Genomic DNA, 27,467 nt, shown 5'->3' on the forward strand with positions numbered 1-27,467 from the left:
TCCCCACAAGCTGCCACAGTGGTTTCTCTGCCTCGGAAAGACTCACAAACAGGGCAGGTTGGTGGCTTTGCTGTGGTTGAATTGTTTTTGCACATTTGGTGTGCAGAGACACCATAGCCTCTGCCTAAGATGCCCTCCCCTTCTCCTGCAGTCTAAAGGTCCTGCCACTGCAGGGATGCACAGAGGGCTGAACCTGACCTACCTGAGCATGGGTAGATGGTGCCACCGTTACATGAAGCACTGTTGTGAAGGTTCTGCATGGATCCTGACACAGACCTCGGGGCCAAAAGGGGCTTCTCTGTAGCTGAGAGACTGCAGAGAGGCACTTTACTCGGTTATGTCCCCCTCCTGTGTCTGCCTCCACCCTGCACCTCTGAGGTCTGGGGAAACGCTGATGACTGCAGGAGCCCAAGCTGGTGAGAAACGGGTTTGTGTGTCTGTGTGTGTGTGCAAGAAATAGTGCCTCAACAGAGTGGCTGCTGGAGGCTGCTAGTGTTGGACAGCCCTAAAAAAACTTTCCTTAGCCCCCAGCAGCTCCTCCGTATCCCAAAACCACAGTTTGCCGTGTGGCTTCTCTGCAAACAGAAGTGCTTAACCCTCTCACTGCCAGGAGCTCCGTGCTTTCTCCCTGAGCTGGGGGGACAGGTGGCAGAGCAAGGTACCTAAGGAGAAAGTAGGAAACTTTGTCTAGAAAGCTGCCTGGAGGAGAAGGACCTGGGGGTGTTGGTTGACAGCGACTGAACATGAGCCAGCAGTGGCCCAGGTCGCCAAGAAGGCCAATGGCATCTTGGCTTGTATCAGAAATGGCGTGACCAGCAGGTCCAGGGAGGTTATTCTCCCTCTGGACTCGGCACTGCTGAGGCCACTCCTCAAATCCTGTGTTCAGTTCTGGGCCCCTCACCACAAGAAGGATGTTGAGGCTCTGGAGTGAGTCCAGAGAAGAGCAACAATGCTGGTGAGGGGGCTGGAGAGCAGGTCTTACGAGGAGCGGCTGAGAGAGCTGGGGTTGTTTAGCCTGGAGAAGAGGAGGCTGAGGGGAGACCTCATTGCTCTCTACAACTAAAAATTTTTCACAGAAAAAATTTTTCACAGAAAGGGTCATTGGGCCCTAGAACAGGCTGCCCAGGGAGGTGGTTGGGTCCCCTTCCCTGGAGATGTTTAAGGCACGGGTGGATGAGGTGCTAAGGGGCATGGTTTAGTGTTTGATAGGAAGGGTTGGACTTGGTGATCCGGTGGGTCTCTTCCAGCCTGGTTATTCTATGATTCTATGATTCTATGATTCTATTATTCTATGGAGGGTTTGAGGGAAGGGAGGCAGGAGTGGAGATAGGGCATGGACCTCCATGCCAGTTTCTGTGGGACCCTGCTGATCAGGCATACAGGTGTATCTGTGATGGCCAGAGCAATGGCCAAGTACCTCTGCACTTAGTTTGCTCCCTCCTGGGTCCTCTCCAATCCACCTTCCCTGCAGGAATGGGAGTGAGGGGTCTACTCATCTGGCTGCTTTCTTTGGGGTGCAAATTGCAGCAACAAGAGACCTGCCAAATTGTGATGCCTGTGAAGGGAATGTGTGCCCTGACCCTCCTCGACAGCTCAGACCATGGGCTGGTCTCTGGCCAGAGGATGCTGCCGCGGTGTCTTGAAAACACACAGAGAGCCAGGGACTTTCCAGGCGCCTGCTGCTGCAGCTGGAACTGGGCAAGGAGGAGAGCTGGGCTCCATGATGGGACCACATAGCTCTCCTGGGCTCTTTCATGAGAGGAAGGAGCCCTGGACTGGACCAGTCCATGCTGGGGCCCACCTGTAACACATATTCCCTTCCTCCGCATCCCTTGTCCTCATACAACACTGGGTCTGGGATAGACTTCACTAGGGTAGATGGATGTGGGATAAGTGGTCCCCAAGCTTCTCCAGCACATGGATCTGCAGGACAGTGTCCCTCACTTGCTGAGGACAAGGGTTCATCCAAGTGCTCCGTTGGACACTGCTGCCTGGAGAAGTTGCACAAATAAAGGCTGGGAAGGCAGTAAAAGCCAGCATGGCTTTCCTTCTCCTGCCCTGTCGTGATGCTGCCTGTGCTAAGAGGTTGGAGGGATACGTGACAGCACCCAGGGTGACTGCAGGGACCAGTTCCCTGTGCTGCCAGACACCACAGGGAGATGCACCCAGAGGCAACACACTACTGCCCATGGCTTCTGACATCTCCATGCCCCAGGGGCTGCTGTCTGAGACCACATTGACCTTGATGTCACACAGACGTATGGGGAGCTGCCTCCCCTCCTTCAGACACTGGACACACGGTTACACCCCAGCGTAAGAGCTCTGTGTGGGTGATGGTAGAAGTCACAAGAGCCCAGCGCTGGATTCCATGCTGCCCCAGGCACCCATCTTGCCCCTGAGGAAGGCAGCAAGCAGTTACAGCTTGCTGGTCTCCTTGCCTACAAGAGGGTTGCAGGGCAGCTGTTGATGAGCCCCACCAGCATGATGTCAGCACTGCCCCCTCTATATTGAGGGGGAGTGACAGCCTGGGCATCTTATCACAGCTTTGCTTTCTACAGTAGCAAGGATTTTGTTCTCCTGCAGGTTCTTAATTGCCCTTGATAACTCTTTATGTGGGTCCTTATCAGGAGCCAGTGAAAAGTCCCATAGGCGCTTCCTGGGACATGGCTGGCACAAGCAGCAGGAGTGGGGCTGGCTGAGGAGATGGAGGTCAGTGGAGGTGTAGAGGGGCTGTGAGCCATGGGATGGTGAGCTAGGGATGGCACGGCAAAGTGGGCTACTTGCTAGTGGGGGCTATCCAGGAATGCTTGAGCCTGGCTCTTCTCAGAGGGGCCCTGGACTAGGGAGAGAGGCAGTGACTCCAGATATGTCAAGGGAAATTGCAATTAAATTGCGAGGAATATGTTTTCAACATGAAAACATTTAAAGCACTGGAACAGGTTGTTCAAATCTTCTGAAGCCTCCATTCTTAGTCTCTTCTGGACCATGCCCTGATAATCACATGAAAATGTGCAGTTACTTGGCCATTCCCTGCTCAGAGCAGGACCAGTGTTACACTAGGTTGTTCAGGGTTTGGTGCAGCCATGTGGCCATCTCTTTGGGTGGCCTTTGCCACCACAGGGGTGCCCTGTGGGCTCCAGCTCAGCCTCCCTCAGGCCCACTTCTGCATAGTCCCATCTTGCCAGCCTTGCCCCACCTGTACAGATGCAGAGGATCGCACCATCCTGCCTGTGGGACTTCACATTTTGTCTGTGTTGAACCTCAGGCGTTCCTATCAGCCCATTCCACCTGGTCAAGGACCTTAATGATCCTCAGCTTCCCACGATTTGGTATCAGCACCAGTGTAGAGTGGACTGTGTTATCTCCCTCAGCCCCATTTGCAGCTCAGTCCAAGCACATCCCAGCCCTACAGATGTGTCCAGGTGCCTGGAGAGGCAGCCAGACAGGGATGGGGCAGCTCCAGGGTTTGGGATATGGGGTCACCCTGAATCCCATCTGGTGGGGGTGAGGGGGCTTGTCTTTGGAGCAAAGGACAAAGTGGGTAAATATCAGATTGACTCCTCGGTTTTCCTAGCAGCTTGGCTGCCTGCCAGGGTCCCTGCCTGGGGAACAAACATGCAAGAAGCCACACTTGACCCACCTAGAGCAGGTAGCGGCAGGTTGCGAGACTGAGTAGGAAACAAGAGCCCACAAACTCATCTAGCTATGATGGGGGCTGTGTATCCAGCGTGCCCCCCACCTGGCACCCTGTGCCGTGATGGGCAGCTGAGAACAAGACAGGACGCGTCTGTAAAGGGGGGCTCATGGCTTACAGGAATCCCCCACCTTCCCGCTTCTCCATCACCCAGCCCTCAGCCGTGGGCTGCCTGCCAGGCTGGACGAAAATGAAAGCAAAATGTCCAGCGATAAATAGGAGCGGCCTCGGCACAAGCCAGCAGTGCGTGTCCTGCTCCCTGGGCTTGCCCTGCTCAGCATCCACTGCATTCACCATGGCTCTGCGCCTCCTCCTGCCACTGCTCCTGCTGGCCGCTGTCCTCTTCATTGCCCAGGCTCAAGGTGAGGAGCGCAAAGCCCTCTTGCCCACCTGTGGGTGGGGTGGGGCAGCGGATGGGTGCTTAGCAGGGTCTGCACAGGGTGCTGAGCGGTGTGATTGCAGTGCAGGGTGGGTGTTTGTGGTGTGTTTGGAAGCATGCATGGCTTGGTGTGGGGTGTTTGTGGTGAAGTCCTCTGTAGGGATTGTGTGTGTGCACGCCTACTTGGTGTGAGGCATTGCTTTGCAGTGCTTACTTGGCTTGGGAGCATGTGTGTGCGCATGTGGCTGCTGGGGCAGCAGCGCAGCAAGCTGAAAAGTACAGGCAAGAGAACAATGTTCAGCCCTTTTGCAAGAAGTTAAACTCTGCCTCAGTTTCCCCACTGCTTGCAGCGAAATTGGTGTCCCGTATCCTTGGAGCAGGGTCTGACCTGCAGCTGGACACTGTGGTTGAGAGTTCTCACTCTCACGTGCTGCCCCATCATCTCTCTCACACAAATGATGCCAACCAAACCCTGTGCCATCAGTCATCCATGCTGTGTTCCTCTTGGCATGGGAAAGTGCCCTGTTCTGAAACACTATGTTCCTTCCTTGCTCCAAGGCATTGGCACCTCAGCCTCGGACTGCTGCCTGAAGACCAGCCAGAGAGCCATTTCCAGCAACTGGGTGAAGTCCTACAGACTTCAGGGACCTGAGTCAGGATGTATGTTGCGCGCTGTTGTGTGAGTACCCTGCTTTGTTTGGGATGCTGTGGAGCAGTTTGACACCAGTGAAACCCACCCACTCCGTATCCTACCTGTGCCCACCTCCAATAAACCTTTCTATCTGCACCTCTAGGCTTACCACCAAGAAGAACAGGAAAATCTGTGCCTCTATCATTGACCCTGATGTCCAGAAGTTAATGGAGGACCTGGACAAAAGGGTCAAGAAAGACAAGAAGAAGGGACAGTTCCCACGTCCCAGGAGCAGATCCAAGCGGCAGAGGAGGCAGCAGGTCTAACTCAGGCCTGAAGAGGTAGGCGGGGGGAACAGGGGCCTCAGGGTGATGGGGTGAGGATGCTGTCCCCCCATCCCAGATCCATCTCCATGGGAAGGCAAGCATCTGGCTCCCAGGGTTGAGCTTGGGAGGCCTGCCACAGCCACAGCTGGAGTGTGGCGGTGCTTAGGGCACAGCTCCCTCCTGGTTTCTGCTTGCCTTAAAATCAAATTTCTTTCTGGAGCTGCTGGGGTGAAGCAATGCTTGAGGATGGGCAAGGTACATAATGCAAGGCAGCAGACCCCGGGGCTAGTGTGGGTAATCTCACTGGGACCCTCTCCACCTCACCACTCCCTCCTTGTCTTCCTTAGGACAGATGCCAACCCCACTGATGACTGACCCACTGCTTGACAATGGACATCCATGGACCACCCGCTTGCCTTCTGACCAGGGGCAAGGATGAGGCCTGCTGAGGAGGCTGTCCTCTGCTCCACAGCCCCCTCATCACTGCCCTGCCTGCCGCAGAGAAACCCCCAGCCAGGATCCCCTGCCCTGGCTGGGCGCTCTCAGCGGTAGGGGACACCCAGGTCCTCACTCGCCCCACATCAGTGGGGACCTGGACCCACATGGGAGCTGAGCCATGGCCCTGAGGGCCAGGTGGGCAGCCGTCCCACCAAAGGGGATTTCTGTAGCCTGGCAGGATGGCAGCTTTTCCTATGACTGTTTTTGGGAGCTTTTATACATTTGTATTTATACTTAAAGGCTGTACTTTCCTTCAGTCTTCCTGGAAGGCTCTAATTCTGGCTCCTTGTGCTTCACAAAGTATCCTTTATGCTTCAGGCAAGGTTTTCCGGAAGATTGCTTTTATTTTTCTACCAAATAAATCACGGCTGCGTTTCACTTCCTTCTCACCTGTTTGCTTCTTTTTGGCTTGCATGGCTGTGGGGTGCCAGCCAGGTTCCATGTCCCTGTGGTTCTGCCCTGATGGCTCACTGTGCATTTCTTTGCAGGGCAATTTGACAGTGGTTTGGGGACAGCTAGGGTGACAGTGTGGCTGTATGTCTGCGGTGTTCTGGGTTTTCCCTTTGGCTTTTAAAACATGTAGTTACAGATTGGAGGAAGATAGTCAGGATTAGTCCTTTTAAATTTTTAAATAATTCCTTTTTAGGTACAAAATTGCAATGAAATCAGAAAAAAAGCATTCATTTTAATGGATTTTTAGCCCTTTTGCTGTTGTCAAAGATGCAGATGCTGCTAAGCCAAATGCTTAGTTTTCTGAAGAAAAAACCCAAAACCAACTAAAGAAAGAAAATCTTCTATACTTTTTTCCCTAAGTCAGAAAAGCTTATGTGGTGAACTGCCTGTGAAGATGTGCAGGTGGGGGAATAGAAGACTGCAAAATCCCTTGCAGACACGCTGCAGCCATTTGAAAGAAGCTCTATCCCAAACCTTTAGTAAAACAAGTGGTTGCTAATCCAAGGACACCATAAGGTGAGACAGCAGCGGGGGGACAGACCACCAGGACAGCATTGGTGAGGAAATGCCATCTCCCTGTGCTTGCAAAACCCCTCCAGCAAGCTGAGAAGCAGCAAGTTGAAGGGCTCTACTGCAGCTACAGTGCTTGTTAGCTTGTACAAGCTAATCTGCTTGGTGAGATTTCAGATGTGGACTTTGGTCAGTAAAGTTTATGAAGTCATATAATTGCAATAATAGGAAGGGCTTAACAGTATCAGCAAAGGCTGTGTATTGGCTGGAGTGAAGTTTGTAGCTGAGTGTTTATATCAAGCACATTTATCTGGCTTGTTTGCTTTATTAGATGGGCATTTAGGTCTATTATTTTAAGGCTGTGTAAAGAAACTGTGAAGTCCAAGATACTGGCTCTGAATATGGGACAGGCGCTAAGCTAGCTCCATGCTGCCCTCTCCTCCACGTGGGAGGATGTGGCTGTCTGCCAGACCAGCTTTTGGACAGGATGCGAGGCAATAAAATATATCCTCTACAACCAAATTTACTCGTTTTGTCTGTTTTGGAAGCTTTGTCGGGGTGGGAAGGGCTACATGGGGATCTGTTCCCTTGCCCCACACATTGCCATCCTCCAGGTCCTGGCTTTTCAGCCCTGGCTTGGCAATGCATTTCTGGGGTACAGGGGCTGGGAGCTGCTGGCATAGGAGAGGGGAACCAAGCAGGTCTGCTATCCTGCAAGGTGAAGCCATCTTCCTTGCTCATCCATCTGCTGCCCAGGGAGGTGGTTGAGTCACCTTCCCTGCAGGTGTTTAAGGGACAGGTGGACAAGGTGCTGAGGGGCATGGTTTAGTATTTGATAGGAATGGTTGGACTCAATGATTTGGTGGGTCTTTTCCAACCTGGTGATTCTCTGATTCTATAACGGGTCCTGAGATGCCACCAAACACAGGGGCACAAAACAGCTTTGTATGTGGTACCTTTTACTCATAGTGGAGCTTTTTCCTCCAACTCCAAACCTCCCCATATAAGCACCCCTGGCTCAAAGTAGGGGCTCTGTGCTCACATCTGCTTTGGGAAAACAGCATTAAAAGAAGTTATTAATGAGGCTGTGCTCTGGCCGAGGCTTTTCTGGGAGCCTGGGAACTGACACCCGTACACTGGCAGTCAGTCTGGGCTGCCACGGGAGAGCTGGAGGCAGCCCTGGGTTTGCTTAGGACACAGGGCAGCCAGCCCTGCGAGCCTGGCCCTGCCTTCTACAGGACTCCTTGTTGCACGGGTTGCGATGTCAGGGGATTGTGAAATGATTGCAACCACTCCCCCAGAGCCGAATATGTCTGCAACCACAACCAGCAAAGCACGAGCAGATGGCAGGAGCGAGCCAGCACGTGAAATGTATCCTGGTGTCTCTCTGTCTGTAGATGTAAACATCGCAACGCGTTTTCTTTTTCCTGTTCAAATGCTAGGTGGGGATCAGGCTAAAACAGGTTAAAACCAGACGCTCATGGGGGTGCTCTAGTTCATCCTAAAATTTACCCTAAAAGCAGGGCTCGTGAAAGAGCAGTAGAGTTTGTCCCATGCTTGGTACAGACGTCTGCTCAGGAAGGCGCATGTGAGCATGGACACAGATGCACTAACGGCAGCTCCACGTGTACTTCTGCCTGCCCACACCAGTTCCAGCTTTACTGCAGAATGATACTTCTAGGAATAATAAGGTGTCAAGGTTTGTGGGAGCCTCTTGCTGGCAAGGCAAGTGGCTGTAGTTCTGCCACGGTGAGATGGCACCAGGGAAACACCTCCAGGTAGAATCTCTGAGAGAGGCTGGGGGAAAAGGCACTGGGCTGGGATCTGGAGTGTGCAGGAGGGGCCAAACCCCCTTCCCCATGGAGGAGCTGAATCCATGGACCCCGGCTTAGATCACCCACATCAAGAAGTTGCTCTAAGATGCTGCTGCATTGAAGCAGCAGAGGAGGATTCACACAGCTGTTCCCACAGCAGGGCAAATCTTCTGCTTCACCCCACGTGCAGAGATAAGGCAGCACCAATGCATCATATGCTCGGGAAGTGGGTGTCCAAGAGAGGTCAAGGTTCCCCTAGATCTTGCACCAAGAAGGCAAGAAACTTCCAATCATGTCAAGCAGAGCAAAAAGTTAGGAGATCTGGGCCACCCGGGAGCAGAACAGCTTCAGTGACAGAAGAAAGTAGCCAGGAAAGACAGAAACCACAGAGTGCAGCCAAGAAAAGTGAAGCCTTGAACCTGGGCCAAATGATTAGCTCAAGTTGTTAGCCAGCACAGACACCGCTCCAGGCTTGTGCTGGCAGTGGAGCATGCTGGGCTGAAACGCTGGGCTGAACTCCAGTGAAACTCACCTGGAGACACATTTATCGAGTCCATCCTTCCTCACTGTTCCTGAGAAGCAGGAGCTGGCTATGCTGCAGTGGCTCCGTGAGTGCCAAGGGCTGTTCCCAGGGCAGCATGGGTGCTAGGGAGGCTGCAGTTTCTAACTGAGGCTTCAAGGTAATTTTTGATGCTCTGCCAACCAACACTACCCTCCTGGGGTGCTCCATGGTCTTGAGAACCTAGCAGAAGTGGAGAAGTAGCTGGTGGGCAACAGGAACTCCAACCCATCCTACCTCAAAGTATTTCCCAGACCCAGCCATCCTTTGGCACCCATCCTGTCCTAGAGGTTGCCAGCCCAGAGCCTCCTCTCACCCTTTCTTCATGTGCGTGTAGGTTTCAAACATCCCCCTTACTCTGTCCTTTTGCTGCCTGGAGTTCCTTGGCCCTGGTGTGCCCCTGTGCTGACAGGGCTCCTTCCACTTGGCCAGAACCCCACTTCCCTCCTCTTGCCTCCTATCCCACGGGGGACTGCAGATCTGCTCCTGGGCTACAGGTCTCCAAGGGGTGGTAGAAGAACATCTGCTCACTTCTGAGGATGTCCTGCAGTAATATTGTTTAGATTGGAAAAGACCATTCAGATCATCAAGTCCAACGATAAACCTCACACCACTAAACCATGCCCCTAAGCACCATACGTACACATCTCTTAAACATCTCTAGGGATGACGACTCCACCACTTTCCTAGGCAGCCAGTTACAATGCTTGACAACACCTTTGGTGAAGAAATACTTCCTAATATCCAATTCGAACCTGCCCTGGAGCAACTTGTAGTTTTCTCTCATCCCATCACCTGTTACTTGGGAGAAGAAACCAACACCCATCTTGCTACAACCTCCTTTCAGGGAGTTGTAGAGAGTGATAAGGTCTCCTCTTAGCCTCTTTTTCTCTAGACTAAACAACTCCATTTCCCTCAGCCATTCCTCATAACTGCTGTGCTCCAGACCCCTCACCAACTCTGCTGCCCTTTCCTGGATTCAGAACCTGAATATCTTCCTTGTAGTGAGGGGCCCAAAACTGAACATAGAATTCAGGAGTCTGCTCCACCATCGCTGAGTACAGGGGGATGATCTATTCCTGCCTCCTGCTGGCCACAATATTTCTGATACCAGCCAGGACATTCTTGGCTTCTTGGTTACCTGGGCACACTGCTGGCCCACGTTCCGCCCCAACATCAATGTCAATGGAAGGAAACGAATGTCAGGAGATATGGGCTCTAACAGAGCGGCACTTGGCACCTTTTACATCCCTCTTAACCAGACCCTTCAGGATCATCTTTACTCCCTCTAAGCAAAGTCATGGCTTGCTTTTTTCTTTTCCTTAATTTCATTTAAATCAGGTTGACTGGATTCCCTCAGCTACAGGAGATGCAGCAGAGCACTGAGCTGTACCAGGACTGGGACAGGAGTGGGAGCCATGTGGGAGGCTCCTTCATCCCGGGAGCTTCAAGGGAAGTTGACACAGCTGCAATGCCTGCCCAGTATTTCCTAATGAGGTGAATGTAGCCAGGCTAGATCCTGCCCCAGGGACTGGTTGTGCCTGGAATTTGCTGAAATTCCCCCTTTCCCCTTTCCAGCTCCATAGCTTGGAGGTGGAAAGCAGAGCACCACAAGGCACCCCAGACAGTGCACCAGAGCCCACAAGCCCGGAGAGTAGCAGCTGCTCTTGTTGCTCCTGCAGCCAGCAGGTCTCCAGGAGGGGTAACTGGAGGGGTGGCAGTGTGGCTGCTGCTCTCCAGGGAGAGCCCAGGGATGGAGGTGATGCTCACACAGACCACTGATAGTTTGATGGGTTGGGAATCTGCCCCCATGCACAGTTTCAACTTCAATTAACAACTGCATTATTGAGGCTTCTGCAAGGGTGAGTGCTCAAGGAGGCTTCACACTGCCTGTGATGTTCTCTGGGCTGGAACTCTAGGGCTCCCAAAGTGCTCTAGATGAGGCTTAAATAGGTCAGAATACATGACACTCTCCCCTTTCCCAAATTGCCCTGGGTCCCCTGACCATTCACTGTCTGTGTGTTCTTCTAAAGAGCCTGAACCTCTTTCCTTTTCCCTCTCTGTGCCGTCTCTTCTGGTTCCCGAGGCCCAGTCCTGTGAGGGGGATGGGGTGACCTCCCTGCATGCTGCAGGGATGAACTTCAGAGATGACCACTCTTATTAGAAATCCCACTGACCCCAGTGGGGGTAGGGGGAAATCCGACATATTCCCCTTTCACAACATGAGTGGAAAGCCCCTTTCCTTACTCTCCAGTATCCCTCTTGGGGAACAGAGGCAACTGGAGAAGTCATGCTTTCACCCATTTGGCATCCAGACAGATGACAGAAGGAGGCAAAATCTTTCTCCTCTCAGGCAGTGTGAGGGCAGGGGGTCCCCTACTGTCAGAGGTGGTTAAGGATATATCCCCAAAACTAAATGTGCTCCTTTTTGCGTATGACCAGCTGGGATCCAGCAGTGGGAAGGAGCCCCTTGTGCCAAGAAAGTGGCTGGTGACCCCCTCATCTCTTGCTGTGGGGACGAGGACCTGGGCAGTGCCTGGAGGGGGGTCCCACAGGACAAGATGCTCAGCACTTGCCAGGCCTCAGGTGTTCCCCAGCAGCAAGGAGATGGATCTGGGTGAAGATTGCTACTCCTAGAGGTCTGCCCACCACCACCAGCAGCCAGGACCTGCCTTCCTCCCTGCTGTGGTATTTCTTCAGCAAACTGGGGAAATCAAGCAGAGACCAGGTCTCAGAACCAGCCTGCATCCCCAGACCTGCAGGGCTGCTGGACCTGATGACTGACACTAATCTTCTGCCACAGAAATTCCCCTTTCACCAGCCAAGATTTCTCTTCAATAGCCTTTTAATGCTGGAAGGCAAGTGCTGACTGAATTTAAGCTGGCACATCCTGTTTGTGCCTCTTATCCTACCTACTCACCCCTGCCTAACCTTTTTGGCACAGCTTTGATTTGCTGGGACACAGGAGTGGCTGGAGGTGATGCTCTCCTGATGTCTGATGAGGAGATCACCCCATGCGCAAAGCCGGTGCCAGTGCAAAGATGGAGTGCCTTGGATGGTGGCACAGTTGGAATCTTTTCTTGCTTCTTACGGTGAAGCAAGGAAGGGGCAGAGCTTGCTATCTTCTACTATTGAGAGGAGCAGAGGGTCCTGCTGAGGTCCCCAGGTCCCAGTCCTGTTTCTTGCCCCCAGGTAGACATTTGTCCTGTGGAAGTGCTGTGGAGCAGCTCTCTGCTGAGGTGCCAGGACAGGGCAAATATGGAGCATGGGAGAGGGCAAAGGGATGGAGATACTGCTCCAGTATTTGTTCACCTCTATGGGGAAATATTTTTCCTACTATCAATAGGAATTTCCCATGCAACTGGTGCATTTGTCTCTCATTCCATTCCCGGGCCCCTCCAAGAAAAGCCTGGCTCTGGGACCTCTCCAAACCACTACAAGGTGGCTTTGACAATGCTGAGAGCCCCTTCACTGTCCCTTCCCTGGGCTTTGCAGTCACACTGCTCTGAGCATCCCACATGCCATGTATCAGGCTGGTAGGTGGCACTAGCACAGTGGTGAGTCACCATTCTGAGGAAAAGAAGCCCCCGTCCTAGTCCTCCTGTGAAGATTTGCAGTGGGAGCACCGGTCTTCGGTCCATGCAGTGCCCACACAGCCGGTAAGCTGCTAGCAACCTGTGCTGTGCAGCCCCCGTGGGGGATTTCTGCTCTTGTGCTGAGAAAACCTGTTTCCAGGAATTCTCTGTAGCAGTCTTTGGCAACGAGCCCATTTGCTGGGACACCTGGAAACCAGATTGTCTTTTGGCATGTGAGATCCTGGCCCTGGAGTGGAGCACGGTGGCTACGCTGCTTTCCATCAACCAGATTTGGATGTGCTCCTCCACGCAGGCACTGAGGACAGCAGGCCAGCCAGGCTTCTGTGACCAGGTGTGAGGTCTCAGGGGGAGACAGGCATCAATATAGACCCTAAAATGAGGTTGAGACAGGTTGTCCGCCCAGTATCTATGAACTGAGCCCATGCAATATCTAATGGGAACGTCCCAAAGATGTCTCAGATAACGGACTGGGAAATGTACAGGATGAGATCCCTCTGTCTGTGTGCTTGGCCAGCATGCTTTCACAGAATGAAAGGACCTTGGAACTCTGACCAGCATCCCCTGTGGCCTGGGTCGGCAGCAGAGAGGGCAGGAGGGTGTTTGGCTTTGGGACACCAGAGCAGATGGCTGCAGGGAAAGCAGTCGTGATGTTTGGGAACTGCTCAAAGATTAAAACCCAGCCAGTGGCAAGACTTGTTGCAACTTCCCACCCCTCTTCTCCAAAAGAAAGTGAAAGCCATGAGCTGGAAGGATAAATAGGCAGCGGGGAGTACCAGCAGCAGAGCGCAAGGAAGCTGTGCATAGCTCACCTCTCCTGCCTGGAGCATCATTGTCTCCAGCCCATCCTCTGCTAGACTTAGAAGCAAAATGCAGCAGCTGCATCTTCTCTGCCTCAGTCTCCTGGTGCTGGGATGTATCCTGGATGGTAAGAGGGAACCTCTCAGGCTGCCTTTCTTATGGGAAGGGGAGGATCCAATTTCTTGCTCTATTTTGCATTTCCAGCCGGCTTTAGAGGGACCCATCGCTGGGGTCTGCCACAGCCCTCCTACATCCTCTGCTTGTAACCTTTCCTAGAGGTACTCTCTCTTGTCCAAAGTCCACCCAGGAGCCTGCAGGGCACCGGGGCTGGAAAGCTGTAGTTGGGAAAGGCTGTGGAGCAATCCTGCCTCCCAGTGCCCTAGGCCAGCTTGTGCACACTGGGCTGGAATAGCCTTGATCCTGTTCTCCCCAACACACCACAGGTGCATTCCTGGCACCCTTTGGTGTGGGACAGCCTGGGGGCAAGTGGCAGTGGGGAGGGAAGGCATGCGTTAGGGCAGAGCTAGTGTTTGAGGGGCTGCTAGTGTCGGGTACAGGTTTGCGCAGGTCTGCGTGGATGACACCAGGCCCTCTGCTCTGTTGCAGGGAGCTGTGGAGTCCAAACACCTTGTGGTGTTACACCCCACCTTGCTGCCTGGATGTTACAGGCATTGCTGGGCACTGCCAGCCTTGAAAGGCATCGACAATGAGTATAGCATTTGTTTGAGGTTGACCGAGATCCCCTGCCCTGCAATGAAGTGCAGACAGTTGTGTCCCTCAGCTGCCACAGGGTAGGCTAGTGATGGTTAAGCTGCAAAACCTGTGAGTATTTCAGCAAATACTGCTGAAATCATTCCCAGTACCTTAGGAATGGGCATCTTCAGCACTGCAACATCATGAAGTGGGGCTGAAGAGACCCCATCCTGCCACCCTTGCTGGCTGACACTGGCCCCAGAGGAGCAGGAGGGGCCGTGTCATGGAGAAGGGCTGTTCTCTGCCAATCTGCTGGCTCTTACCTCTTTTGATTTCTGTTAGGAGGAGGCAAAGGTCTCCCAGCCTGGGTCATGGAGCGATAAAAGTCCTGCCTGCATGTGCATCTTGGATGGTGTGCAAGGGCATAGCACTATCCTGCCCTGCTGCTTTGGGGTGGCTCTGTACTCCCAGCACCATCCAGGAAGGCTGGATGAATGCGCAGCTGACCTGGGGAGAGCAATCTCAGTCTGCATGGTGTGTTCCTTCTCCAGCGCACGGTAGAAACAACGCCCTTGACTGCTGCCTGCGGACAAGGGAGGTACCCATCCCACGGCGGATCGTGCAAGATTACCGGCTCCAGCTAGTGCAGGATGGCTGTGACATCCCAGCTGCTGTGTAAGAACCCCCAGGGTGGTGATCAAGGGACAGGAGCCTCAGGCTGGTGGTGGCCAAGGTGGACCCTATGGGGCAGCAGGGAGGGTGGCAGAGCAGGGTTGAGGAATCATGGTGAGCTGGGTGTGGGGGCAAGGTATAGGGAAGCTTGTGGAATATGTCCTGGAGATCAGAGGTTCAATCAGAACAGGACCTGGTGAGATGGAAATACTCGGGAATAACGTCAGGAAAGAAAGTCATCCCAAGGTAGAGCTGGAGAAAGGCAATGAGGGAGGAACTTGAGCTGTGCTTCAGCATCCCCAGGGTGTTCTGCTCATCTTATCTTGGCTTTTTTGTTTTTTCCCATGGGGCTGGTAGGTTCATCACTACAAAAGGGAAGCACCTCTGCGCCCCTCTCGAAGCTCCATGGGTGATTCGCCTTCAAGAGAAACTGGATGCCAGTTTTGCTAGGAAGGTAAGAGGAATCTCTATTCTCGGGCAGGAATGGGCACGGACTGGAGGTGTGTTTCTTCACCAGTAAATAGGCTTTTCCTGGTGTGATGGGGCTGCTGGGAAGAACTGGAACATGCCGTACTGAGGCATGGATACTTTGTTTTGACCTCCATCTCTCCCCGCTAAGACTAGGACCAGTCTGGCTCTTCCACAACCCCTCTTCCATCCCAAATAAATGCAGCCCTGGGGCTGTTGCCCACCTAGTGCCAACCTGGGCTGGTTCCACTGCAAATGACACTGGGAGCAAACCTTTCCCTTCTTCTACACTGCAAGCTTGGAATTTGAACTTGCACGTCTTCATGGGGAGGGCTTGTGGTGCGTTTGGTGGGTGCTTTGCAAGCCCTGCCAGGTCCTGGCTTCACCACCTTGGCTTGACTAGGGGAGGTCACCCCTTGTTGGCCACCCCAACCACGGGGAAGCGTGTCGGGGGGGGATCGTGCTTATCACATCTGGGTTTTTCACTTCCCTAGGCCAAACCACAAGGCAAGTAAGCGCTGAAGAAGCCTGTGGCTGGCCCCAACACCTGGAGTGGGGCTGGTTGCCAGCTGCGAATCTGAATGGATCTGACCTGCTACCACCTGCACCTGCAGGACTGACCCTCTTTGGGACTCGTGCCAGTGTGCAGGGCTGGGCAGAGCCTTGCATGTTGTCTCTTCTTCCCTTTGTTTCTGTTGTGACCCAGTGATCTGCATCAAGCTGAGCTGGGGGCTGCTAGACCAGAGCTTCTGCTGCCTTCACAGCCTGGAATCTGGTTGTTGGATACTTTCTGTGAGACAAGTTTTGGGGATCTTAGCCTTCCTTTGCAGCTGCTAATAGCCTCCAGCACCAGTCTGATCTCTTTTGTTTCCATGATCAACACCAAGTCTTCTGTAGTCCTTCCACACTCCTGGGAAGTACTGCCTGGACGTAACAGTGTGAGGATGGATGGAGGGATGGGGATATCCTCGCCAGCCATGCGCTGTGCTGCTCCCTGATTGAGTGCAACCTAGATGGCCAAAGGCAGAGCGTGGCTGATATGGTTTCTCTCTCACACCTTGACTTTCCTCCACCATTTCCCCTCCTGCCCTTCCAGGCATGATTAGAAATAGACCCAGCAATGTGGCAGTGGCAGAGCAGTCAGCAATGTTGACCTCAACCCTTGCACTCCTCAGGGACACTGCCCAACTTCTTTGTTCCCCAGCCTGCCACCATGTTCAATGTCTGCTTGGGCAGGAATGCACAAGCAGAGTTTGTGCCCCTCTCAGGTGTTTGCTGCTAGATATGCTTGATGCAACAATGATGGATGTAAATTGCTTCTTTTCTCTCCTTTTTATTGTGCTGTGATTTTGTTAAATAAAAAGAAAAGCTTGACATGTGGTTAACCTGTTTCGTATTTGAGCCTGAAGGCCAGTGCAGAGTGTGGGGTGTGCAGTCAGGGTCTGTGTTGGAGTGCATAGGGAAAGTGGCTTTCATGGGGATGAAGGACACATTCTACAGCTTCTGGGATGTTGATCTCTCCTGGTCTCAGCACTGTGGTGAGGTGGCCACCCTGCACTGCCCCACTTGGCTAGGCTGCCAGGTACCCAGGGGATTGTATTGCAGAGATGTAGTGGGAGGAAACGTGCCAGTGTAGCACCATCCAGCCTAAATCACTTCAGTCTCACTGGTACAGCTACTGTCCTGGAGCTCCAGAGCTCTCAGATCCCACAGGAGCGTAGGATATGGATGAAGAGCTGTGGTAACTGGAGCTTTGTCTCTGCAGTGAAGGCGATTTGAGGCACAGGACAGACAATTGGGCCAGTTTGGTGCTTGCTAGTAGCTGGGGTGCAGAGGAAGAGAAATAGCTTTTGGGGAAATGGAGACAGGTCCTGGGAATATCCATGAACAAGGCAGCCCACCATCTCCTGCCTCTCATCACAAATGATCTAAGAGTCCCTGGCTGTTTTCCTGCTGACCCTCAGTGTCACCTGCAAAATTGCTGAGGGTGTGCTCAACCCCATTTTCTTTGTCATTAAGAAAGATGTTTCACAACACCAGTCCCAGCAGTGACCTGTGTGGAAAGCCACTCATCACCAGCCTCTGCTTGGACACTGAGCCATTGAACACCACCCTTTGAGTGCAATTCTTCAACTAATTCCTTACCCACCAAGTGGTCAATGTGTCAATACCACGTCTGTTCAATTCAGAAAGGTTCACATGTCCAGCAGGTGGGCCTCATGCTCTCCTCCCAAACGCTATGGTGTCAAATGTGACTATCCATGTAGTTAAACCATTTACATTATCCTTGGCCAAGGTTTTGTGCTAGCCAGCAAGCCTGAGCACTGGCTGGGAAAGAGACAGGCCTGGGACTGTTCCTGAAGGCAATGGGAATGTGGCAGCCAGGGAATGGCAGTCATGGTGGTGCAGTGACGGGGCTGTCCAAGCCAGAGGATTTCAAGGCACCTGAGGGCTTTTGCTGAGACCTGTTGGATGTAAGCATAGCCCTGGCCCTTTCTCCTGTTCTGTTGATTCACTTTGTTGGTGGCTGTGGTTTCTTTTTCAGGTGTTCCCCCCTCTGGGAACCTCCTGCCTGGAATCTGTGCACATGCAATGCCCTGGCCTTGGCTGCCTCTTGGTGTGACTTTCCCAAAGCTCCATCTCTGTCGCAGCTCATTAACTATAATGACAGCCCCAGCAATACAATACCAAAGAGGTGGAGGCAGAGGAGGAAGGTGTTATGGAAAGAGAGGCCAAGACAAACAGAATGAGTGGGAAAGGAGGAAAACCAGTGCTTGCTTGGGCAGAAACCTTCCTGCTGCTCACTCAGTGACCCATGAGGGAATGAGTCTGGGAAAGAGGAGGATGCTCAGCATGGGTCTGCACTTAGGCTGAGCTGCCGCAGATGGTGTGAACCCCTGTGAAGGGCAGGGGCTGAAGAAGATGCTTAATCTGGGGTGGATCAGGCTCACCTTAGGCTGGAGGCTACCCTGACAAGTAGCATGGTGTACTGGCCCATTTCCCTGGAAAGCTGAGGGAGAAGGGGCTAGCACTGACCTCTCGAGTGTGGGAAGCAGGTGTATCTGTTTGAGGGACTGTTTGGCCAGCCTATCTGTAAAAGCATGGTTGCAAACCTGTGACTCCCAGCTTTTCTGGAAGCAACAAATTTGTCCTCCTCACAGCAACGCATCCATTCCTCAAAGATCCCTGCCAGGTCCTTGTCTTTCATGGCTCTTTGGCAGCAGGCTGCCCTTACACCTGCCCAGTGAAGGACAGGAGGAATCACAGAATCATAGAATCACCAGGCTGGAAAAGACCCATCGGATCATTGAGTCCAACCATTTCCATCAATCACTAAACCATGCTCCTCAGCACCTCCTCCACCCATCCCTTAAACACTTCCAGGGAGGGTGACTCAACCACCTCCCTCGGTAGCCTGTTCCAGTGCCCAATGACCCTTTCTGTGAAAAAATTTTTCCTAATGTTCAGTCTGAACCTCCTCTGGTGGAGCTTGAGGCCATTCCCTCTTGTCCTGTCCCCTGTCACTTGGGAGAAGAGGCCAGCTCCCTCCTCTCCACAACCTCCTTTCAGGTAGTTGTAGAGAGCAATGAGGTCTCCCCTCAGCCTCCTCTTCTCCAGGCTAAACAACCCCAGCTCTCTCAGCCGTTCCTCATAAGGCCTGTAAGGACAGGAGATACTGTCCTGGGGCAGGTGCCTGGTCCTGGCTGTCTGTCCCTCCTCCAGCCGCTGCCCTCACTACAGAAGCTGACTCTTAGAAATCTGTCAATAACCAGCAGAGCTCTGTACTTTGTAAACCGCAGAATGAGTTTTTCTGGTACAAAATGAAAACATTGTGGAATAGCAAGACGTTATCGCTGAAAAGCTTTCCTAGAGGGCTGACAAAACAGCCTCTCACCTCAGGACTGTACACAAGGCCAGGAAATGAAGGCAACTGTGCAAGGAAACTGAGCGTGGTTTGGGTTGTCTCATAGCTGGGATCATAAGGGCACTTCTGTCTCTCCCAGGTGTATTGAAAACTGTCTCGGATGCTTCTCAGGCTGCTCAAGCACAAATTGGCAGCAGCTCAGGGTCTGACCCAGCATGGTCATTCCCAGCCAGGAGGTGGGATTGAAGGTCCCCTACAAAATTAGCTGTCTGCTTCTCTGCAGCAAGTGAACACCAGAGGGAAATGCTGTGCTGGTCTCAGCTGGTGTCACAATACCCATTTCCACGGGCTTTTCTGGAACTGGTTTTGTCCCTTGCCTCCAAAGAGATGGTGTATGAGGACTTTTTCTGTCACCAGTGTCACTGCTCCTGGAAAGACCAGGGAGGAACTGGCTGCACCATCCCCACATGCTTCCACAGGTGAGGTGAGCAGCACCATGAGATCTAAAAGCTGCTCTCCCTCCCACAGCCCTCATAAGGCCTCTTTGTGTTGCTCTCTGATGCAGAGGAGTCCACAGGAGCCGTGAACGTCCCCACAGGTATGCCTGCCACTCTGAGAGCCAGTTTCCCCCATGCTGGTGGGCTCCTCTGCTCGATGTCAAGGCAAGTAACTGCCCTCCATGGGCACATCTCCTTTGGCACCAGTGCTGGACCCAGCTGGCAGGGGCTCAGGAACCTGCCTGGGTTTTTTGATGGAAACAGGACATTAGGAGAATTGGGAAGCGTGGGAAGCCAGATGAGGAAAAGTCCCTCTAATCTCATCCCATCATGGTGTTTGCTCTTGCCTAACAGAAACGTGTGTGGGTGATGGAGAGGGTCCAGGCCTGTCATCTTTCCGCCCCAGGCCCCTACTTGCTCCCCTTTCATTCCTGGTATGTCATCACCAGTGCTGCTTGTCTGGACACTTTCTGCTCTGGGAAGATACCAGCACCCTTGTGCAGGCTGTGGGGCTCTGAGAAGGAGCTGGTGACATACACGCTGCCTTTCTCCTGCAGCTGGACTCTCAGCCCAGGAGCTGCCTGGTACAGGGACCCTTTTGCCCACACAGGGCTCAGGTCTGCACTTCTACAAGTTGCAGGTGCTACAGCTTATTGCAGTGCCAGTTCAGCCTTGAGCTGGGCACACCCTTGCCCAGCTCCCTGGGCTCAGACTACCCTTTGGAAAGTGACAGAGGACCCAACCTCTTTGACCTCAGGTTCACTCATATTCTCTTTACGCACAGTAGCAGTAAAAATTGGAGATTAAAGAGAAAATAGAGGACTTGTCCTGCTGCCAGAAGTCTCTGGAAAGTACCTTCCCCATTACCCATCCTTCCAAATGAACTGATAGGCAGTGTTGGGAGGTTAATAACTTTACTGTGGTGCTCATCTCTCCCTCCTGTTTTAGCCATGTCTTTTGTTAGGGCTTTCTCTGCACCCCATGGTGTGCCCCTTGGCCAGGATGATGGAGAGGGACCCTGCCCCCTTTCCTTTTCCGAGTTGCTCTGCAACTACAGCAAAACGGCATGTCTGCAAGGCAAAATAGAGCTAGGTCTGTAGGTGGCTGAGCTGAGGTGGCACCACTTGACTCAAATTGCAAGGAAGGGGTTTGGAGGGGACTAATGAAAATCTGGGAGATCCCTTAGGAGCAGATGGGGGATGTGTGTGTGTAAACCATGGGATGAGAACCAAATAAAGACAGCAGCAAAGGATAGAAGATTTTGGAGCTTCTCATGAATTTGGGAAATTGTTGTGCAGCTCAAGGGTGGCTGGGATGCATTAAACCCATAAGCATGAAAAACCTTTCCTTGTTGGGGTGGAAAGGGAGAGACAGATGATTGCTAGCAGCAAGGCAGACTCTTCCTGTGATTCTTGTTTAGCTCTGTCAAGTGCAAACCTCTGACCCTGGGATCTCCCTTTCCCTCTGTCTGCTTGGCCCTGTGCTGCTCAGCTTCCACCCAGCTTCCTTGGACTCTTCTGCCCCAAGCTTTACCCCAGAGGTGGCTAGTCTGTATCTGTCCAGAGGGGCTTGGCAGCTGTATTTTGTCCCTGTAGATGTGTCAGTTGTGGTATGGCTACTTGGCTTAGGAGGTTTACTCTCTGCAGCCTCTGGTCTGCTCCTTCATAAACATATCTCACTCTTCTCTACCTTCCCACAGAAAGCAAGATTTTCTTTCTAGCAGATGTTCTGGCTGGGAAAATCCCTCCTCTGCTGAGCTTGCACTGACTGTCCCCACACTGCAAGCACATAACTATGTTTACATGAACGTTCTTTAATCATATTTAAATTACCAAGCCATCACTTTCTACTGTCTTTGGGGGGGACAAAGTTCCAGAAAAGCAATATTTATTATCTGGAGTCTTGTGAGCAGCTGAGGTGGTCTGTAGTGAAGAAATTGTTTTCCTTGAAAGACTCTACAACTTGCAGTTTCCCACCTTTTATTTAGTTGATGTGGCTTTTGGAAAGGCACCAGTCAGCATTTACAGTGACAGATGACAGCCACTGTACGGCAAAGAACAAAAGCAGAAGTGTCCCGGATACACTGCAGATACAGATTCTCCCTCTTCTCACAGTTCTTGCTTTCATTTCCTGGCTACTGCGCAATGATCCAGCATTTTCCTCTGCCCTTGCCGAGGCCAGCTACCCCAGGGAATTCCCGATATCAGAGCCTGAAGGGCTGTGAGTTTCTTTGCTTGTCTGGGGAGAAAGCAGGGCTGGAGTCCACTAGATTAATCCCTGCTGTTTCTGAAGGCTTTATTTGTGCTGTGCAATGGCTGTTTTCTGCACCTTTGTGATTAAGTTGGTTTTGGTAGGTCAGCAGGTCCTGGTGGTGCTGGCAGTCAACTCTGCACTTCTCGCTTTCTCACTTGGGGCAAGGAAGCTCTTTGTTGTTTGCATTGCATTGCTCTGTATCTCACCACAGACACTAGACAGATAGATAGATAGATAGATAGATAGATAGATAGACAGACAGACAGACAGACAGACAGATAGAGTTTATATATATTTTGCAGCATGACAGGGAATGGTAGGAGGGAAGCTGTCTCTACGTTGGACTGGTTTCAAGCTAAACTGCTCTCTGGCCCTGCTGCTTCTGAACCAGTGCTTGTTGCAAAAATTAGCATCTTCTGGCATACTCGTGTGCTGCAGAACCTGTGTTTAAAACTGTTAGTGCAGACTAAAGCAAAAAATCACCACAAACTGCCATTTGTGAGTCAGCCTCATACCAAGAGGTGCTCAGATCTCCAGCACAATTTGGCAGCTGGCTCGGTGGTAACAGAAGAGATGGAGAAGTGGGGGCTTTGTTGTGGCTGTTGGGATGAGGAGGTAAATGTCCTGCAGCTTTCTGCCACTGCATTGAGACCCTCTCCCTTTCCCTCCTGTTTTAATTTATCTCTAAACTTTGTTCAGTGAGCTTTTGGGGCATCACTCAGGAGTGATCCTGTAGTGCAGGAGTTATTTAAGTTAATCTTGGTGGGAGAGACGCTCCCAGGTAGGACAGCTAGTCTCTGGAAAGGTGTTAGGCTACCTGGGAGGGTTGTGGAGGACAGCAGTGAGTTTGGGCAAAGGTCTGGATGACCTGGCCTTCAGGCACTGGGTGAAGGAGTTTGTGTTTACCCTGCTTCCAGGAATGGACTGCACAGAGGGATGCTGTGAAGAGAAAGTGAAAAAGTACTCTCTGAGTTTACTTCTGATAGATAAAGAAACCACAGAGGACCCTGGGGTCAGGCTTTGGGGGGAAATTCCATTTATTAGGAAGAGGCAGCTGAAGAAATGCTACAACTCCACTGCTGGAAACTTCTACAGTTGGACCAGTGCCTGTCAAAAAACTGTGAGTAGTGCCGGCCTGACTCAGCACAGGATAGATCGGATAAACAGGAGCAGACCTTCAGAACCCATTTTTTTAACTCTGTTATTCTGATCTACTGGCTTCCTAGCCGGTGAAGTGGACTTCCTCTGCCTTACACGGTTCCTCTGAGGGATGCAGAAGGTCACAGGGACCATGACCTTGGGAACCTCTCTAGAAAGTGGAGGTGGGAGAAGGTAGTCACACTTTAAAGTCCCCATTAATTTGTTGTCTGCTTGATGTGAAGCTATCCATGACTGGAAGAAATCCTTGTCTCTGGATGCAAATCTAGGAAATGACCTACTACTGGTGGAGGCATCTTGGGCGAGTGGGAGAGGTTGGAAAGATGGGCTGAAGGAAGCAGACCTTGTGTTGCAACCATGAGCCCTCTTTGAAGCCAAGCATGCTGTGCGGATGCTAGTAGTAGAGTGTGAACCATTAATGGTGAAAAACAACGTCCTTGCTGTCATGGTCTGAGCCACATGCTAGTGTGCCCCTGTCAAGGGCCTTGGCAGCCTTGGCTCTGTTTCACTAGCATAATTCATGTTTCAGTTTGAGAAAAAAAGAAAGTAACCCAAAGAGAGGAAAGAAGTATAACCTAGTGATTCCGTGATCATCAAATGCCTTTCGAAAGCAGCTGTGGATCTTTTCTCCAAGATAAATAAAAGCTGCTTTGAAACAGCAAAGCTAGCTGGCAGGACTCACGGTTCCCACCTTGCCAAATGCTACCCGGGCCACCTGTCCACCCGGGCTGGGTGAATCTTCAGGATTCTGACGCTTAGTCCAGGCTTAGTGCAGAGGCAGGGCTCAGGATGTCATGGGGAGCAGGGAGCCATCGAGGGGTTCTTTCTCCCTCTGAAGAGCTCAGAGAGCAGGAGATCTTTCCACCTGGTGGTTTACCCTCAGTCTTGTGAGGTCTTGAGGATTTTTGAGTGGGAAGCAGCTATGAGAGTTTGGCTAGTAGAGATGTGCACTGCCTGGCCCCTTGGGTAGTACTGAAAGGAGGCTGTGGTTTTGAGTTGGTGCAAAGTCTGAAGTGCCTGAGTCAGGGCACCAAAGCATGTCCTAAAGTGTCTGTGTTCAGTGCTTTAAAGAGAATGAGGAAGGGCTTGAGCAGAAAACATCTGGAACAAGATCAGAAGCCAGACACACTCCTAAATAAAGGAGATACATGGCCTTAGAGGAGAAAACAGACATGTAAATGGAGACAGAAGGGCCAAAACCAGGTTGGGTTTCTCTGAATCTCATTTATCTTCCTTGTGCTGCCGTTGTCTAAAGTAAATGCTGGGGGGCTGTGATGCGCCAGAACATGCCACGGCCATTCATCACAGGCTGTGCTGGCAGCTGGGACAAGTCCATGACAAGCAGGAGCTTCCAGCTGTCCAGAGGGCCTCTGCCTTGTTTACATCGTCAGTTTTGAGGCTACAGCTTTTCCCTGACTATATGCGGGAAAATGCAGGGAGAGAACAACTTTCAGCAGGGCATTAACCCCTGCAACCGTGATCCTATGGCGCTTTTCTACAGAGCTCTGGCTGGGCTTCAGGAGTGTCATTGCTCTCTCTGCTCCTGGAATCCCTTCAGCTCAGTCCGGGAAGAAATAATTCCTTCTCTTCTAGATCTTGCCCCTTGCAAGGGTGAAATCTTCTAAATCACTACTTTCCTGATCTGAACAGTATCAACCTGCTCAGCATTTAATTTCTTCCAGAAGCTGTTCTTCTGTCCCAGGAAGTGTGTAAGGGCAGAGGGCATGTAATTCTGCAGTAATGGAGTAACTATAAAGAGCTTTCCCTGAAAGCCAGGATTGAGGCTGGATACAGCTCTGGTGTGAAGAGAGTCTGCTGCTCCATGCCACACTTGCGTGGGCCGTCAGGGGCAGTGTGGGCAAAGAGTCAAACACAGAAATTCCCAAGGGAGCCTTCTTCTCAGCTGCCTGAAAAGGGACCTTGATGAGGCCACAGTGCCTCAGTCTTTGGGTGTTTCCACATGGAACACAGAGGTCTTCACTGTCCCAGAGGGAGGATCTTACTTCCTAGCCTTCCTGTGGAATATTTCTGTCTAAGGGTTTCCAGGCAGAGGATAACCAAGCCCAGGAGAAGTCATCAACGAGAGTAAAACAGGAGTCTGTATGGGCAGAGCTGTCAAGAATGCAAAGGCAGCACAGGGCTGGGGAAGTCTCTGAAGTAAAGATGTACCAGGCTGGTATTCCTACCAGGGCACAGCAGCAGAGTGGAAAGTCCCTGGCTGGCTCTTCTGCGTCTGATAAGGCAGGCTGGCTCCATGCCTTGCAAGGAAGGACCTCCTTGTGGATCGTTTTTTACAGGAAATGGAAGGGACAGTCATCAGGACAGCAGTCAGAGGGATGGCAAAAGAAAAGGCAGCCAGTCTTTCCTTCAGGCTGCTCCAAGCACAGCTGTGGTGTTAGACAGGCCCCTAAACTGCATGGAAGCTCTTGGGAGGTCCTGGACAGCAGGTCCAGGATTTCTCATCTGCAAGCTAGGAATGTAACACTGAAGCCTGCGAAGATCCTAAGCTCCCCTCTCCTAATGCTGCCATGGTTCCCTTAGAAGTGCACTGCCTCATCTGGAAACCCTGAAGGTCTTTTAAAGCCTTCTCGTGCTTCAGAGAGGCTGACCCTGGACTTCCTTTCAATTTTGGTTAGAAATATACTTCTTACAGCCTAGTGCAGCACTGCTGTAGCCAGCTCAGCTGCTCCTATGTCACTGCTATTTGCAGGCCTGACAAGAGCTGTGTCTACCCCTGAAATGATCACGTTGTAAGTTTAGAGCAAACAGGAGTGCCCTCTTCACACCCTTGGTAGACAAGTCATGGAAACCTGCTGGAGGGGTGCAGCCAGGGGCTGGACAAACCCACTGTGCGTGAGTGCACAGGGATCCCACACAAGCTTCACCTGGGGAAACTCCTGTGCTAGTGACTCCTGGATTCTGGCAAGGGGTGACAGGGAAGAATGGCTCTGGTTTACTCTGTTTCTTGTGCTTTTTCTTACATATCTGGTAGTGGTCTCAGCTGGAGAGAGAGACAGAACAGTACAGACTGTATCCTGACCCAGCACTGCTGTTCTTGTCTCCTCTGCCCTTTGTGCTGCTAAGTTTTATCCAATGTCTATTATAACCACTTATTCTTATCAGATATCCTGCCACTCCTCTGAATCATCACAGAATGTCATTAACTTGCCCCTGTCGTTTGAGTTGATGTCCCATTACCAGTCCCCAGGAGTCCTAGGGTGCCTCTCTGATGGACCAAGATCCATAGTTGCTGCCCTTCTGAAACACTCTGCTTGCTGCAGCCACCCCTTATCCCCTGAGCAAGGTTGGAAGGACAGGTACCAGCAAAGGCTCTTCTCTGCCCTTCATACCCAGGCGGTCCTCGCCTACCTAGCCTTACTCAAATCCTGAGGAAGCAGCTGCAGATGGAGGAGCCGTGAGCCCTGTCCAGGAGGGTGCATACTAGTCCTTTGACCGCCTGTCCTGTGGGAATAAGAGCTCTCCTGGCTCCATGCCCTGCCCTAGCAATGCTTAATCAAATGTCCCTGCCTCCCTGAAAAATCCCAGCCAGCAGAAAAAGGCAGACACCCGCCAGGAAGCAAAAGGAAGGCACCACCGGTCTTCTTGTCTTTGTTCAGGCAGGCAAAGTCCAAGGCTAGCCATCACATGGAGCTGCTCCTGGCCATGGGTGTGTGCCAGCACATCCTGGAGACCCACAGGAACCAGCAGCACAGAAAATAAGTTGGAGAGGACATTGCCTAAGGACATCCAGTAGGGCCCTTGGGTCGGGACTTGATGCATGAGGTTGAGGACTCCTTTTGTGTGCTCCCTGTGCTACTCTCTGCTCACTCTTATGGGTCCCTCCAGCTCCTTACAGTGAAGAAACAGTTAGGTTCCAGCTGCCCAGAGAGGCTGGTGGGGGATGGGGCTGGTATGGTGCTTGCGGGCAGTCTGGACCACATTTGGTGCTGACTGTGGGTTGAAAAACTGCTGATGGGCCACTTCAACACATTTTAAGTATTTTGTGGTTTGATCGTTGCTTGTGGGCTTTGCCTTTTTGGTTTGGGTTTTTGTTTTTTTTTTTATTTAAAAAGAGAGTAGTGATTTTGGAGGACAGGTATGCCTGGGGTGAACACATTAAACCTCAGAGATGGTCACAATGCAAGGGGCTGCTCTCAGATGTCTGCCTTTCATCTAAATCTCTGGCAGCATCTGTTGCTGCATTCCAAACACGATTTCTGGAGAGAGAAGAGGATTTGTGGTCATCTTGTAGAAAGACACCCCTTATCTCCAGCTTGTCCCATAAGTGAGGAGGAGCCCCAGGAGAGCAGGTTGCCACTCATGTGTGTCAGAGAGTTTATCAAGCAGATCTGGCTGCAGCTCTAGGCCCCAGGAGCACCTTGGTTGTGGAGGAATTACCCTGTAGAGCTCTGCTCTGCAGCCACTATAAGTTCATCCTTCCACTATGGCCTTGCCATGGTTTGTGTGTGTGTCTTTCTCTATCGCTCTCCTCCTTTCCTGGAGCAGCAGGTCAACTCTTGCACTCATTGCCTGCCTGACTGATTTAGAGGGCATTATAAGCTCTTCCAGGTCCAATGTAAGGCTGAGTCTCTGGACACACCTT

General features: G+C 51.9%; 3 protein-coding genes across 4 annotated transcripts in view; all 3 read left to right on the forward strand.

The window, feature by feature from the left end:
• Positions 1-27,467, forward strand: part of PIGO (phosphatidylinositol glycan anchor biosynthesis class O) — a 389,616-nt gene that overhangs the window by 148,819 nt on the left and 213,330 nt on the right. The gene's annotated exons all lie outside the window — the stretch shown is intronic.
• On the forward strand, positions 3,775-5,906 carry LOC138733449 (C-C motif chemokine 19-like). The gene is made up of 4 exons (XM_069880642.1): positions 3,775-4,056; positions 4,632-4,752; positions 4,868-5,045; positions 5,378-5,906. The coding sequence occupies exons 1-3, from the start codon at positions 3,804-3,806 to the stop codon at positions 5,028-5,030; spliced, it is 537 nt and encodes a 178-aa protein (XP_069736743.1). The 5' UTR covers positions 3,775-3,803; the 3' UTR covers positions 5,031-5,045; positions 5,378-5,906.
• LOC138733528 (C-C motif chemokine 19-like) lies at positions 13,140-15,909 on the forward strand. The gene is made up of 4 exons (XM_069880753.1): positions 13,140-13,385; positions 14,503-14,626; positions 14,981-15,077; positions 15,586-15,909. The coding sequence occupies exons 1-4, from the start codon at positions 13,328-13,330 to the stop codon at positions 15,604-15,606; spliced, it is 300 nt and encodes a 99-aa protein (XP_069736854.1). The 5' UTR covers positions 13,140-13,327; the 3' UTR covers positions 15,607-15,909.

Source organism: Phaenicophaeus curvirostris, chromosome Z (assembly GCF_032191515.1).
Source record: "Phaenicophaeus curvirostris isolate KB17595 chromosome Z, BPBGC_Pcur_1.0, whole genome shotgun sequence".
Taxonomy (NCBI): Eukaryota; Metazoa; Chordata; class Aves; order Cuculiformes; family Cuculidae; genus Phaenicophaeus; species Phaenicophaeus curvirostris.